Source organism: Eublepharis macularius, chromosome 1, assembly GCF_028583425.1.
Source record: "Eublepharis macularius isolate TG4126 chromosome 1, MPM_Emac_v1.0, whole genome shotgun sequence".
Taxonomy (NCBI): domain Eukaryota; kingdom Metazoa; phylum Chordata; class Lepidosauria; order Squamata; family Eublepharidae; genus Eublepharis; species Eublepharis macularius.
In genome coordinates this window covers 206,505,712-206,519,886 of record NC_072790.1, presented here as the reverse complement: position 1 = coordinate 206,519,886, position 14,175 = coordinate 206,505,712, and the positions used below count along the sequence as shown (strand labels likewise).

General features: G+C 45.1%; 1 protein-coding gene across 1 annotated transcript; it reads right to left on the bottom strand.

The window, feature by feature from the left end:
• Positions 1-2,410: 2,410 nt before the first annotated feature.
• VSX1 (visual system homeobox 1) lies at positions 2,411-13,903 on the bottom strand. Its single transcript, XM_054999506.1, has 5 exons — positions 13,525-13,903; positions 11,069-11,147; positions 8,895-9,018; positions 5,019-5,199; positions 2,411-2,682 (listed from the first exon to the last, which is right to left on the bottom strand). The coding sequence occupies exons 1-5, from the start codon at positions 13,901-13,903 to the stop codon at positions 2,411-2,413; spliced, it is 1,035 nt and encodes a 344-aa protein (XP_054855481.1).
• Positions 13,904-14,175: the final 272 nt, after the last annotated feature.

The following is a 14,175-nucleotide window of genomic DNA, read 5'->3' as shown; positions in this document are numbered from 1 at the left end:
AAAAAGAAACTTACAAAGAAACACAGACCTTTTATTTATGAACACAAAATAGAGACAAACCAAATCGGTCAGGTAACATTCAGAAAAATGCAGGTATCTAAAGTGCCTTCAGACAGATAGAAAAAGACCAAGAGAAAGGTCAAACTTTAATACTTTTACAGACATAATAATCACAAAATATTTTACTATGGCATTTTACAAAACTGCAACATTATAGTTCTGGGCTCTATGGCTCGATATTTTTTTACAGATTTGCATTCTATTATGCATAGCAAGCCAAATAACATTCAAAATGTAAAGGTATTGCATATTTTTCCCAAATACAAATTTGTAGTAAGAAAAACGGTATAATTTCTCAGGCTGATATAAATATTTAGAAGGACAAACTCCTTATCCAGCGTAATGTGCTACAGCTCTAGAGACATCTGTAACAATTTACAGTGGCTAAGGATATAGGCCACACTCTGGAAGCCTTCTGCTTCTGTCAGGCAGCTGAGTGGTTGCATATTTTAAACATGTGAACCTCAATGCAGCATAATCAAAAAGAGTCCAGTAGCACCTTTAAGACTAACTAATTTTATTGTAGCATAAGCTTTCGAGAATCAGCTACAATAAAATTAGTTAGTCTTAAAGGTGCTACTGGACTCTTTTTGATTTTGCTACTACAGACTAACACGGCTAACTCCTCTGGATCAATGCAGCATGTATCTCCTATGCAAACCAAGGGAGTTTGATATAAACACAAAGCTCTGTACATGCAGATCTTCCATTTTCCACAAGGTCAAGAAACAGTTCAGATGTGCAATAGGAAACATACATAGAACATATGTCTTCTAGAGCTGCACACAACATTCTCTGGCACACATAAAAATCTAGCTTAGTGTGTACTTAAGAGTTTTTGAATATGAGTAAGACGATTCATTTCAGTGGTGCCATGGTGGGCAAAAGTCCCTGAAATTAAATTATATCCATCTACTGTCTGATGGCTTGCAAACAGTTTGGTGTAGTGGTTAAGAGTGTGGGACTCTAATCTGGAGAACCAGGTTTGATTCCCCACTCCTCCACTTGAAGACAGCTGGGTGACCTTAGGTCATAGCTTCTAGGAGCTCTCTCAGCCCCACCCACCTCACAGGGTGTTTGTTGTTGTGGGGATAATAATAGCATACTTTGTAAACCGCTCTGAGTGGGTGTTAAGTTGTCCTGAAGGACAGTATATAAATTGAATGTTATTATTATTAATGTTTGGTATAGAGCTATTAATATAGGACAAATAACCAACTGGTAGCCTGTAGGCTAGTTCTAGCATCTGAAGTATCTTTACTTGGCCCCACCAAATGTTAACAGTGGTATAGCAAAAGAAAATGATCATAATTTCATTTATTAGAAAGAAGTAATGAAACTTCATGTGCATGTTATGCTAATATACTCCATATTTGTGAAGCCCTGTTAAGCAAAATCATTTGTTAAGCAAAATTATTCTCCAGTAGAGCCTGCCCATCTATAATAGGGTTGCTAGGTCCCTGGAGACCCCCGGCAGAGGACTGGGAACCTCGAACTCATCCTCCACAGTCTTTGCAGTCTGTCCTTGAGTTCATGCTCCCAGCGTGTGTGGTGATGTCACTTCCAGGAAGTGACATCATCACGAGTCAAAGAGCAGCCTGGTGTGCTCTCCCGCACTCCTCCCCCCTGTGGGCCCAATTCAGCCAGAAACAGGCCCGTTGTGGGGTGCAGGAGTATGCCACGGCGGGACATGGGGGTGTGGCAATGCACAGCAACAGGGCGCAGGAGCATGCCATGCCACCAGGGGGGTGCCCCGGGGGGCACTCCCCCCACTGGCCAGGTAAGTGTGGTCAGGGGGAAGGAGGTGGGAGCAGAGGATCCCCCACCCCGGGCGGGGGAATGGCAGCCCTAATCTATAATGATGTTAGAATGTTCTGGCACCCCTGGAAAATGTAATGCCTGCAAATATATATGTTATCCATTTTTGTTCTACAGTTCTTGTGATCCCTGAAACCAGGTTTGATTATCACTTCAGAAAAAAAAACCCAGCTCAATTTAATCATTTCCTCTGTTTAGCTTGCAAAACTCTTTCTTTTTTCTGTTACAGAAATTTTTGATACTTTTCTAGAGCTGCTTAAAAAAAAAAGGTGACTTAGTGGAACATATTAAGAAAACATTTCCGCTATCCCTAAATATGATCTCATTTACATATAAACAACTTTCAAGTTGAAAAAATAAATTAGTATCTTGGATGGGCCCCATCTTAGAAAGTTCCCATTTTAATGTAAAATACTGTATCGTTAGTTGAAAAATACTAATAAATATTAATATAAAATAAATATTAATATTTCCCCAGAGTATTGAAGGTTTATTTTTATCAGCTGTGCTTTGCATGCCCTCTTTCCCATATTTAGTGCTCACTGTCCTTCACTTTGGGCTGTGGCCCTCCCTTGAGACACTGTCTCAAAGTGCTGCTCTTTTTCTCATGCTTTGCTGTACTTGAGAGGTCAATTGCAGTATCTTCAGAATTGTCCATTGAGTGGAATTTGTCATTGGAGTTTCTCTCCTGCTCTGTCTGCTTATATTTGAATTCCTCTTCAGGATATTCATATTTCCAGCCACCATTCCCCTTTTCCTCAGTCTCAGGCTTTCTTGAAACATCCATTGATTTTTTATGCATCCCTTCAAAAAATAAAAATGAAAGACGCCAGCTTGAAAAAGAACACTGATAAAACCATGATAGAATATACTAGTATTGCAACGTCATTAAATACATCACCGTTAATTGGTAGTTTATCATTTTCTCTACTTCTTTTTTTAAAGGCACATCTGAGGTCTACTGAAACAACTATAAATGCCTGCATTGTCTTAATTTTTGGTTTGGGAGTTGGTGAAGGGAAGCCAGGTTTCTTGTTGGTATGAATTTTTTCTAAGTACGTCTTCTATCACCATGTATTCCTCTTACATTGTGTGCAAATTCATCTGTTACAAATGGATGCGGTAACCTTTCACCTTGAATTTTGTGTAAAAACTGGTAATAAGAATCAGAGATAATTTATTTTCCTGTTTTGTATATACTCTTCAGCCTTTCCAGAACTGGGCCACATTTATTTCTGTGTGAAATTGGAGCCCACTAATAATATTTTTATCTCATATATGATTGCCTCTCTGATGGTCTTTCTTTCTATTCATCTTTTTCCTTCTCTCCTAACAGTAATGCTGTACATGACATACAATCACAGTATGTAGTGAAGATTAATGGAGGGGAGCAATGCTGTGCTATTTCTATCCATAGGGACAGTGCTGGATTGGAAATAGGGCTGCAAACCAAAGTAGGTGGCAGTAACACCGGACTAGCAGGACCATGCCTCACCTAGCCTCCTTTTCTCTATTAACTTTAGGAAGAAGCGATTTCCTGCTCCAATCGAGAGATCTCTCCCCCTCCCACAAAAATATTACAAAGCCAACCTACTACTTGCATACCAAAAAGTTCTCTATGTGTTACATTCAGACTAAAATTTCTACTAATCAAAGGATGGGTAATTTCTACCAATTCCTTCTTCCTGCTATGGATGCCCAATTTGCCTCTTATGCTGTTCCTGAGGGTCCCCTGTCCCCAAGGGGCAGCATCTTGAGAAGAAAAATGGGCTGCAGGGGGTGGGGGGCAGAAACATTCTATTTCATTGCTATAAGTATCTTGCATGCATGGAAAATTTAGTCTAGATCCAACCCTATATTTTGGCACAAGTCCATGTTCACTATTCTACACAGGAACTTGAAAAAATCAATTCTGTTTAGGGATTATATGAAAATTCAAACAATAGTTGTCCACAATTAAGTCCCATGATGTATTAAATTTACTGTGCTATATTATTCCTTAAATTCGGCACAGTACAAACATAAATGTGGGCAAAATGCACTGGGTACAGGACTAGTGTAATACCTGGGTGCAGATATACAATTACATCTGTTTTGGGGTCCTCCCCATGGATACCAAAGCTAAATTGATGTTGTGCCCACTTCCGCATATGCAGAAGCTTGTTTTATGGCTAAGCAGATCTGCTGTTCAGACACATCATTACCTATGTATATCAGGTGGGATGTTCACTGAAAGTTTCATAAGCAGGTCAACTCTTCTATGTTTACAACATAGCTGTCATGCATAGAGCATTGGATTGAAGTAGGAGTCATTTTATTGGGGTAGATTCAACCATCCTCCAAAGGACCTTCCTCCAACTTAAGTAGCTCCTCTTCAAAGGAAGAGAGACATACGTCGGAGGAAGGCTTCAAATTTTGTTCATTTGAGTGATAGGATAGGGATAGGATCCACCCATGAGCTCTGAGAAAATCAACACAAAGGTTAGTCTACACTTAACAGAAGGACAAATTCAGATTTATGTAATTACATCGGACATTTCTCTCTAGACATGTATAAAGCAGTGAAATAATTTTCTTTTTTCTCAAAAATGAAAACTAAATGTCAAATAAATATTAAGTCGTAATTTTAAAATATAGAAATAATGAAGATGCTGACATCCTTAAATTATTTTTATATGTAGTTATTACATATATTTATTACATATCCCATCATAATAGACGGGATACATGTAGAAGAAAGGCTTGAATATTACAATTGTGTGCGTGCGTGCGTGCGCGCGCGCGCGCACACACACACGCGCACGTGCTTGCTCATGCTCACACACGTGTATTTGTGCATGCACATAATGCACTGTGGGGTGCCTATCAGTGAAGTGCAGGTCCTGTCAGGGAGTTCGGGGTGGCATATTTTTCCATCACTGAAACAGTATCCCATAGTGCAGCACTATTTTCTCTTAGAGAAGAAAGCTAAAGAGATTAGGGTGGGGACTAAAGTTATGCTCTGCATTGGTGACTTCAATCATATCTCCAATGACAGAGGGAATAGACATTTATAACTGCTTCACGCCTAAAACCATTCCTGTTACTTAAGGGAGTTTTAGCACATCTAATTCACACCTGGCACTACATGTTTTTCTTACCAAGCAGCCAAGGAGCACAGGAGCCCACTAACCCACTTTTGGCAGAATTGATGATGGATTCAGGTAGTGGGATAGAGTGTCTCACCATAGCACCATAAAGGCCATATTCTGCCATGACACTGCTGCGACCCCAGCACTTCTCACGCTTCCGCCACTTGGCTCTTCGGTTTTGAAACCAGACCTGTTGTAGGAGAGCATGTTTAATAACAGCAATGTTTTTGCAGTTGTATGTTTGAAACAGACACAATGAAGAGATCATCAACTGATGATGTTTAGTTTTAGAAGTCAAGGCATAAGGATGATAAAGGTAAGGTAATAAAGAAGCACTCGATGCATGAGTTTTTTTCAAATTAACAGCACCTCAGTTTTGATCCTGCTGAAGTCCATTTTCTTTTCCTTTCAGTCACTCCCATTATTAGACTAAAGCCTGTATCCAGCCCTTCACATGTGGCCTGATTATCTTGCTAATTTCATGACCCAAATCTCTTTTGCAAGTAGAGAAGTTGTGAGTGTTCTTCATAGCCATTGGTTCAAAATCCTCCCCAAGCTGCCCATCCCCCAGAGATAAATTATATGAGGACCTGTATCTTTTATCTCAAAGACAGGAAAACAGTTGGGGTGGCAATTCTGGGTAGACCAACAGTTGAATAGGAAAGGGTTAAATAGCCCTTTTGCCCCACCCTACACCAGCCCTCCAGTCACCCTCAACCTATCTGCACTGGACAATGACCTCATGAAGAGAGTCTTGGAGCTGCACGTAAGGTGTCATTCTGCCCTTTGATGACAAGTCTTCTTGACACTTCTGTGTACTATATCACGCTAATACATTGTTAGTACAAATTTACACTGGTTATAGTAACTAACATTAGGAAAAATTGTTCCATCTTATTAAATCAAGATCTAGTGCAGAGTCACAAATAAAGGGGGTAGGGGATTAGAGCAATTATACTCCAGATTCTTAAAGACCAACTTTTACACAGCGTAGTGGGCCATTTTGACTGTACGTGTACTGGCAGCCCACCCACAAGGCTTCTGTTGCTCCAAGGCTGGGTTCTGATCAATTAATTGGAAGTCACTCTTTGGCACTGAATCTAAATGTATTTCATTTTTGAAATATTAATGACTTATAAGAATGGATAGAGACTAGCAGCTAAATCCGAAGTGGGGGTGGATGCAGAAGCACTCAGAGTGCCAACCAGCTGCTGGAGTGGCAATGCCACAGACCCCTGCCAGAATACCACTGGGGAAGGGGTGGGCTAGGAGCATGGCAGGAGTAAGTTGGCTCCCTCGGCCAGCTATACCCGGGAACAACCCCACAGACACACACACACACACACACACACACACACACACCAAACCTGACTGTTTAATGAAGTCTGGAGCGATCTACAATTCTGTTCCTGTCTGTTGCTGACTAGATGAGGTTTGGTTATTTGTTATTTATAGTCCACCTTTGTCACTGAGACTCAAGGCAAATTACATAGTAGAAATTAATACAATCAAGGGCTAGTTCATTCAACAACAATACGATAAGGATAGTAGAAATTTTAAAACAAGCAGAAATCCCATACAGAGTTGAAAATCATTGCAGAAACAAAACATAAGCAGATTGGTATGATATACTAAACAATGTGGAACTATCCAGCAGGAGCATACTTACAGCAACAGATAGTAGGTAGCAGTAGTATAGCCTACAGTATAGTAATAGTATAGTCTACAGTCCCTGTCCCTGTACCAACATTTGTGTCCAGTAAGCCATTCTTTGTTTCCTTCCATGATTCCCCCTTAGTGCCTCCTGGAATGATTTCCCTTTCACACATCTGAGGGGTGAGCTCTGACTCAGGGAGCTAATGCTGGGATTGAGATTGTCAATCATCATGGTGCCATTGGACATCTCTTTCAGTTAGCTGCAAGATACAACATAATCCAGCTGCACCTTAAAGACTGAATAAATGAACTTCATTGTGAGCTTTCATGCATTGCAGCTCACCTCTTCAACCGACTGATAGAGTTACCCCTCTGCAATTCCTGCTCCCTTCCCACACATGTGCAGCTTCCACCATGGGCAAGCTGGGGCTGATTTGAGGGGAGATGTGTCTGCTCTAGCAAGGGAGGGGGAGATCTCCGAGTCTCACACTTCCTCAAAGCACTGCTAGTATTTGATAAGCCATGCAGGCTGGTGGGGCAGATGCACAGGGGGCTCAGGATGGACTGGGTGCAAGAGCAGAGCATGGACAGATTGTGAAGGTGGCCCATCAGTGGCACTGCCTTGTTTTCCCTTTTGCTGTTTGTGGGGCAAAATGTCAGCATCAAAACTTTTCCCTCCAGCCTCTCCCTATGTGGGTATCAGACCAGGAGCACTGGCCATGCTATCCCAGTGCCTTTCCAATGAGCCATGCCTAGCTGTGCAATTTTGTGGCATCAGAGCTACAATGGAATGCCTGATGTCATGCTTTTATATCTGCTCTTGTTGCCCAGTGGTTAGGTTGCTAGTCTTGGGAGTGGGGGTTGAGGGTTTAAGGCTGGCTTCTTTTTTTCTCATTTCTCTTTCTTTTCTGGGGGGCAGTGTAGCTTGGAGCAGTGATAGTTGTGTGCCTGCAGTCTGTGCCTTCTGGAGGGGCGCATGTTATCTTTTCCCCCTGTGGAATGTCTAGAGGGATCTGACCAGCACGGCCACCACCCCAGCAACAAAGCAGCAACATAGGCTTCAATCAATAATCCATTTACATTCTTTTTTTAAAAAAAATTGGAAATGACTTGGAATAAAGAGGTGATAGTTTGCAACTAAAAATAGATAACCTTTCTCTATACCTATTTCAGTAGCCTATCACAATATGTAAACAATTTAATAGCACTGAATTGGAATCAGATGGCAGAATAATTATACAGGCCAACCACCTGTGCTGTAACAGGATTTTCTGAGATAAAATAATTCCTTAGAATACTTAATCAGTCCTCAGCTGATGGGTGTAAAATTCAAATGGGTTGAAGGGTCAAAATCCTACCAGGGATCATGTCCATCACTGTTTACTGGAGAAAAGGCCATGCTGTAACGAAATGGTTCAAAAGGATGCTTTGATAAGGAGACAGGTACTGTAGACTATGCTACAGTGCACTGTCTTTTACTGTAAGTATGTTCCTAAGTATGTCAAATTGCTTGTTTTTTCTAGCTCTGTATCAGATTTCTACTTGTTTTCAAATTTCTGCAATCTATACCTTATTGTATTGTTTATTGAATGTCCCTGCTGTTGATTGTATTGAATTGCACTGTGTAATCTGCCTTGAATCTCACAGAGAAAGAGTATAAATAAATAAATAAATTTGCTTGCAGCAGCCATTGGTGAATCATCCCTACTAAAGGCATTAGTTCTCAAGTGCAAAGCATGGTTCAGTTATATGAGTGGCATGCATGGTAGGGCTACTACAGTCTACATAGGAAGCCCCTAAAGCAGAATAAGCCACCTGGGCCTAATATCTGACCACTGCTATAAAGAAAATGTTGATATTATATACATGGCACAGAGTGGTAAGCTGCAGCACGGCAGTCCAAGCTCTGCTCGCGATCTGAGTTCGATCCCAGCAGAAGCTGGGTTCAGGTAGCCAGCTCAAGGTTGACTCAGCCTTTCATCCTTCTGAGGTCGGTAAAATGAGTACCCAGTTTCCTGGGGGTGAAGTATAGATGACTGGGGAAGGCAATGGCAAACCATCCTGAAAAAATTTTGCCAAGAAAATGTCGTGATGCAACATCCCCCCATGGGTCAGTAATGACTTGCACAGGGGACTACCTTTACTGTTAATCTTTAACTATAAATAAGGGCTGCCAATGTATTGCCTATGATCATCTGTGTGTAGTTTATGAGGTATATAGCAACATACCTGAATTCTGTCCTCAGGGAGCTCAGTTTTCATTGCTAACATTTCCCTGGCATACACATCAGGGTAATGAGCTTCATTGAAAGCCTTTTCCAGTTCCTCCAATTGGTGGGCAGTAAATACTGTCCTGAAGGTACAGGAGATTTAAAAAAACAGTCATGGTAGCATATTGCATCTTTCAAAAGAAAGGTGTCAGTGAATAACATATTTTCCACATGTCCGCACATATGGACACACAAGCCACGGTCATGACAAATAGCCACTACATAAAAAGCTTGTGAGCGGGCAGAATGAATTGTGCTGCTATCTTACAAACCTCACTGTTTAAGACCTACACAACTAATGGCCAACCAAGACAAATGTATTAAAGCTTGTTAAGCATTTGACAAACCGCCCCCCAGGGTTTTGCGATTCCAGAAAGGCAGCAAAAGCAGGAGATATATTGATCCCCTGGTAGGACATGCCTCATGCATTGCTATGTTCAGTTTGTTTGGCCACACGTTATACAGGCCTCTCTTAAACCTTGGCTGGCAAATAGGTTTCCTCCCATTCTGAGGCAACGAGAGAAGGGGTGAGACAGCCAAACCCTTCATGCAACTTGTAGCTTAGGGTTTGGAGAATATAATAGAATTGCATAATGTTGTGAGTGGGATGGGGAAAGATAGGTGGAATTTTTCTCTCCTATAATACTAGAATTAGGGGTCTCCCAGTGTGATTGACTGGCAGTTAATGATGGCTCATGTGGAGATTCCTTGAATGTCTACCAGTTTCTGCCACTCCATGCTGCTGAGTAGGGAAGGGAGAGCCAGCATCTTTATTGGGTGTCAAAGCAGTGGATACACCAAGCAACACAGCTGCTAAGTGGATCCCAGTATCCAGCATGGAAACAGAAAGCATCATTAACCCATGCTACAGCCAGCAGCCATATGTCTCAGAATACCAATGGCAGCTAATGGCATGCCCTGCTGGTGAATTCCAAGGCATGTATTGTCGAAGGCTTTCACGGCCGGAGAACGATGGTTGTTGTGCGTTTTCCGGGCTGTATTGCCGTGGTCTTGGCATTGTAGTTCCTGACATTTCGCCAGCAGCTGTGGCTGGCATCTTCAGAGGTGTAGCACCAAAAGACAGAGATCTCTCAGTGTCACAGTGAGAGATCTCTGTCTTTTGGTGCTACACCTCTGAAGATGCCAGCCACAGCTGCTGGCGAAACGTCAGGAACTACAATGCCAAGACCACGGCAATACAGCCCGGAAAACCCACAACAACCATAATTCCAAGGCAGTTTGTTGGGAATCATGGGAAACAGGATGCTGGATTAGATGGAACTTTGCTCTGACCCAGTGGAATACTGGTTGCCACAACTACAGCATTCTCCTCATCTCATTCACTGTACCCTTCTCCCTGTCTCCCTCTCACTGGCCTGAAATATATTTCTCAAGTAAGGGGAAATCTGAGAGGGTAACTGCATTTTTTAAACATTATATCTAACCTCTTCGTCAAAGGCTTTTGAAGTAATTTCCACATAAAATCAACAGTTAAAAACAATACTATAAAAATATCGACACCCAGCAATGAAAATGTCATTTTAAAAAACACTGCAAGCACATGTGAGTACACACACATGCACACACTCCACAATCAACCAAATGCCTCAGCCTGGTAACTAAATTAAATAGATTTCAGGTGAGCAGCTGTGGGAAGGATTTCCATAACCAAGACGCCACTTTTCTTTCCAGACTTGTGATTAAATAAGTTGAGGTGCTCCTGACTCAGATTCCATGTTGCTAAGAAACTGGAAGTTGCATAGTTGAAATTTAATCCAAACTAAGTTTAGCCCTGGATCCAGTTTTCACTGTTTAGAATGCAGCCCTGAATATGGTTAGTCATTGATTAAATGCAACTAGCCCTTAAGGCTTCCTAAATAGATGACTTGGCTGCCGTGTTATCTTGAGCCTGCAAAACGACTCAATGTCGAAATTAAGCACTGGACAGTTCGTGCAAGTAATTGGTTCTTCAGTATCTACAAATTAAAGTAACACCTAAAAATGCAGAAACACTAAATAGCAGTCAAAGAGAGCATGGCATTTTCTTAGGAAGATTCATTTGAAATCTAGCATTACAGCTTGAGGTTGGTAGGGCTCCCTCCAGGTAATATCCTATATTAATTGCATTGTTACCTGTGCCGTCGTTTCTTTCTCTTGATCTGGGAGCCAGAAGTCTTCAGGTCACTCTTGTCCCCCGACAAGCTATCTTCATCTGTTAAATATTTTGAAGGAAAAGAAAACTGATCAAATCTCTTTTTTTTCAGTTTGATTCTAATAAGAAAGATATCTTCAAACATGGGTGGGGATGCAGCAGGAAGTTCACCTGTGCCTCCAAGCAACCTTGTTACTAGGACATACCCAAGGATGCCTGCCATACAAAGGAACCAAGGAGAGGGGACAGATGATGGCCAGCCAGGAGAGCAAGAAGGATTGGCAAGCGGCCAGAGTTGATTAAAACTGCTCTTCCCAGCCCTCAGGAATATAGGTCAGCTTTGTCCATCTCTTCTGTCAAGCCAAAGAAAGAGTGAGGAGTGCTGGCACAGACCCCAACTTCTCAGCACCAGGAGAGCAGCTAGAACAGATGGACAGCTCTCTGCAAGGCTAGGGCAGGAGGAGAATTGGAGGCAGCCCAATTCATCTACTGAAGGACCGATAGGAACAGGCAAGGATTAGCCAAAGCAAATCTAATTTGCCCAATAAGAAGTCTTCTTTGAACCATTGTAAAAGTTACCAGAGGTCCCTTGTTGTAGGCAGATTCCTGATTTTCAACCACCTTGAATCTCATACCAAATTGGCACCATCCCTTTTCACAGGATGCCACTCAGGTAGGACAAACCCAAGATCAGCCTGTCCCATCTGGTTATGGTGTTGTTCACACATTGTCACTGGAGGGGGAGGCACAAAAGAGTGATTGCTAAACTTGGTTTTGTGTACACATGAAGAGAGCCCGAGAGAGGCTGCTCATGTGTGGAACTTTGGGACACATCCATTCCCACGGAAGAAGTTATGGGATCCAAACGGTTCTAATGGGCTGATTTTGGAATCCCTCAGCATCTTTCTTAGCAGTGTAACATGAGTTTAGAGGTCACCGCTCTCAGCTGCATGATCTCCCAATATACAGAGACGAATGTTGAAGATACATTTTGAAAGTTAAGCTTTCCAAAGGTCATTGGTGAGGCTGCCCACAGGCTCCATGGAAGTGGTTAACTATTACCACACCATGAAATCCATCTAAAACAAAAGGTGCCTGCTTACACTTGCCAGGCAATGATTTATTCAAAGCAGGGATTAAGTTCTGGTACCCATTTGCAGTGCCACACCTGAGCCCCGAGACAAAAGAGAATACCTCAGTCTTCCCTTCACCCGTACCCCCTCAGCCAGTTCCCCCACCTAGTTTCAGTTCTAGGTCAGAGGGCTTGGCCCACAGCTTGAAGCTGAGCTCTAGATCCTGTCAGGATAGGGCAAAGCGGATCAGCAACTGCTGGAACAGGGTGCTGAGACTCAAAATTATACAGAAGTTACTTAGTCTCACCATGGCTCAGTGATGGCTCTAATTAAGCCCTGAAATGGGACGATACCGGTGCCATCTATTTAAAAAGGAACGTGAAATAGCTCCTGTTTACAAATTTTACTTTAACTGCAAATACAGGTAACAAAGTCTTAACTGTTGCTTGTGATAACGAAAAGACTTTTCAGAGCAGGGCGGCGATGAGAGAGAGAGAGAGAGAGGGTAACCCTTCCACCACTGCTTCCCCTGAAGAGTCCTTTCACCTCCTGGGTTTAAGGAGGCATCGAAATCACCAACTGCAGAAGCTATATTTTCCTCTAATGGAAGCGCTGCATTATACTCGTTTGAATTGAGCGTGCGGTGCAGAGGCTAGCAGGCTGCAGTAAAACGCGGAACCGCCAAGCAAATCCCTTCTGGCTCTGCAGGCAAGGCAGCCCCCCCACTCCCCAGCCGGACTGACTTCCCCAGCCGGCGCGCTGCGGAGCAAAAGGGGATCCAAGAAGAGGCGGCCGCCGTTTTGCGTGCAAGGCCGCGCAGCATCTGGAAGCGACGCATCGCCGACGGGCATCGAAAGGGGGCGCCTGTTTTCCCAGCTTAGCGCCGGTGCAGCTATAGCCGGGCCAGTCTCCTGCGCCGCTTTCTGCCGGCTATGCGGCTCTTGAGAGCACAGGCGCCCAGGCCGTTCACCTCTTCCCAGACCCGAAGCCGCTGCAGTCCGGACTGGAGCCGCCCAGCTGAAAGCACAGCGCGGGGCACCTTCGAGACTCGCTGCGCGGAAACAAATCCAGTTCCTCTCTAAGGCGCCGCGGAGCGCCGCTTTTCTCCTGCCTGCCCTTACGGGTCAACCCAAACAACAACCCGTGTGCGGTTCTCACGATCTGTGGGCTCGGCCCTATGCCTTCATCAGGGCACTTCTGTCCGCGGCTCTCTGCACGCAGGTTTCCCTGCCAGGCGCTGGCCGGACTCAGGTCTGCGTAGCTGTGCTCAGGAGTGCCCCGGCACGGCCCGGCCCGTCCGCCCAGTGGAGCCTCCCTGGCCAGAGGCAGTCTAGGCCCCCCCCCCCGCCCGTCCCTCCTCTTACCGGAGAGGCTCTCGCGGCGCTTCTCGGCTCCCGGGCCACAGGGCTCGGGCCGCGGCTGCAGGAAGGGCAGGTGAGCCGGCAGCAGGCAATGCGGCCCGGCGGGCTGCTGCGGGGCGAAGCCGCAGAGGAAGCCCAAGCCCAGCGGCAGGGCGCCCCCGCCCAGGCCGGCCGGCCCGCCGCCCTCGCCGCCCGACGAGGCGGCCGGCCCGGGCGGCTGCAGCTCCGCCTCCAAGCCCAGCAGGTCGGTGATGGCGAAGCCCTTGGAGCGCAGGCTGCCGCTGGCCGGCCGGGCCGCCGCCTTCTCCGCGCTGGGCGCTGCCGCCGCCGCCAGCTTGCCCCTGCCCGCGCCGCCCTCGGCCCCCTCCTCGCGGCCCGTCATGCCGCCACCGCCGCTCGGGCTGGCGCACTCGGAGGGCAGCGCCGCGCCCGCCCTTTTATCCCGCGCCCCGCGGCCGCCCGCTCCAATCAGCGCGGCCCGGCGCGGGCCTGGCCTGGGGGGCGACGAATCCAGCGCCGCCGCTTTCCCGCCCGCGCCACGCGCCCCCTCCCCTCCCACGCGCTGCGGCCGCTTCAGGCGCGGGGCTCTCGGGCTCCTCGGCCTGGAACGGGGGTCGGCGCGGGGCTCGGGGGGCAACTAGACCAAAGGGATAC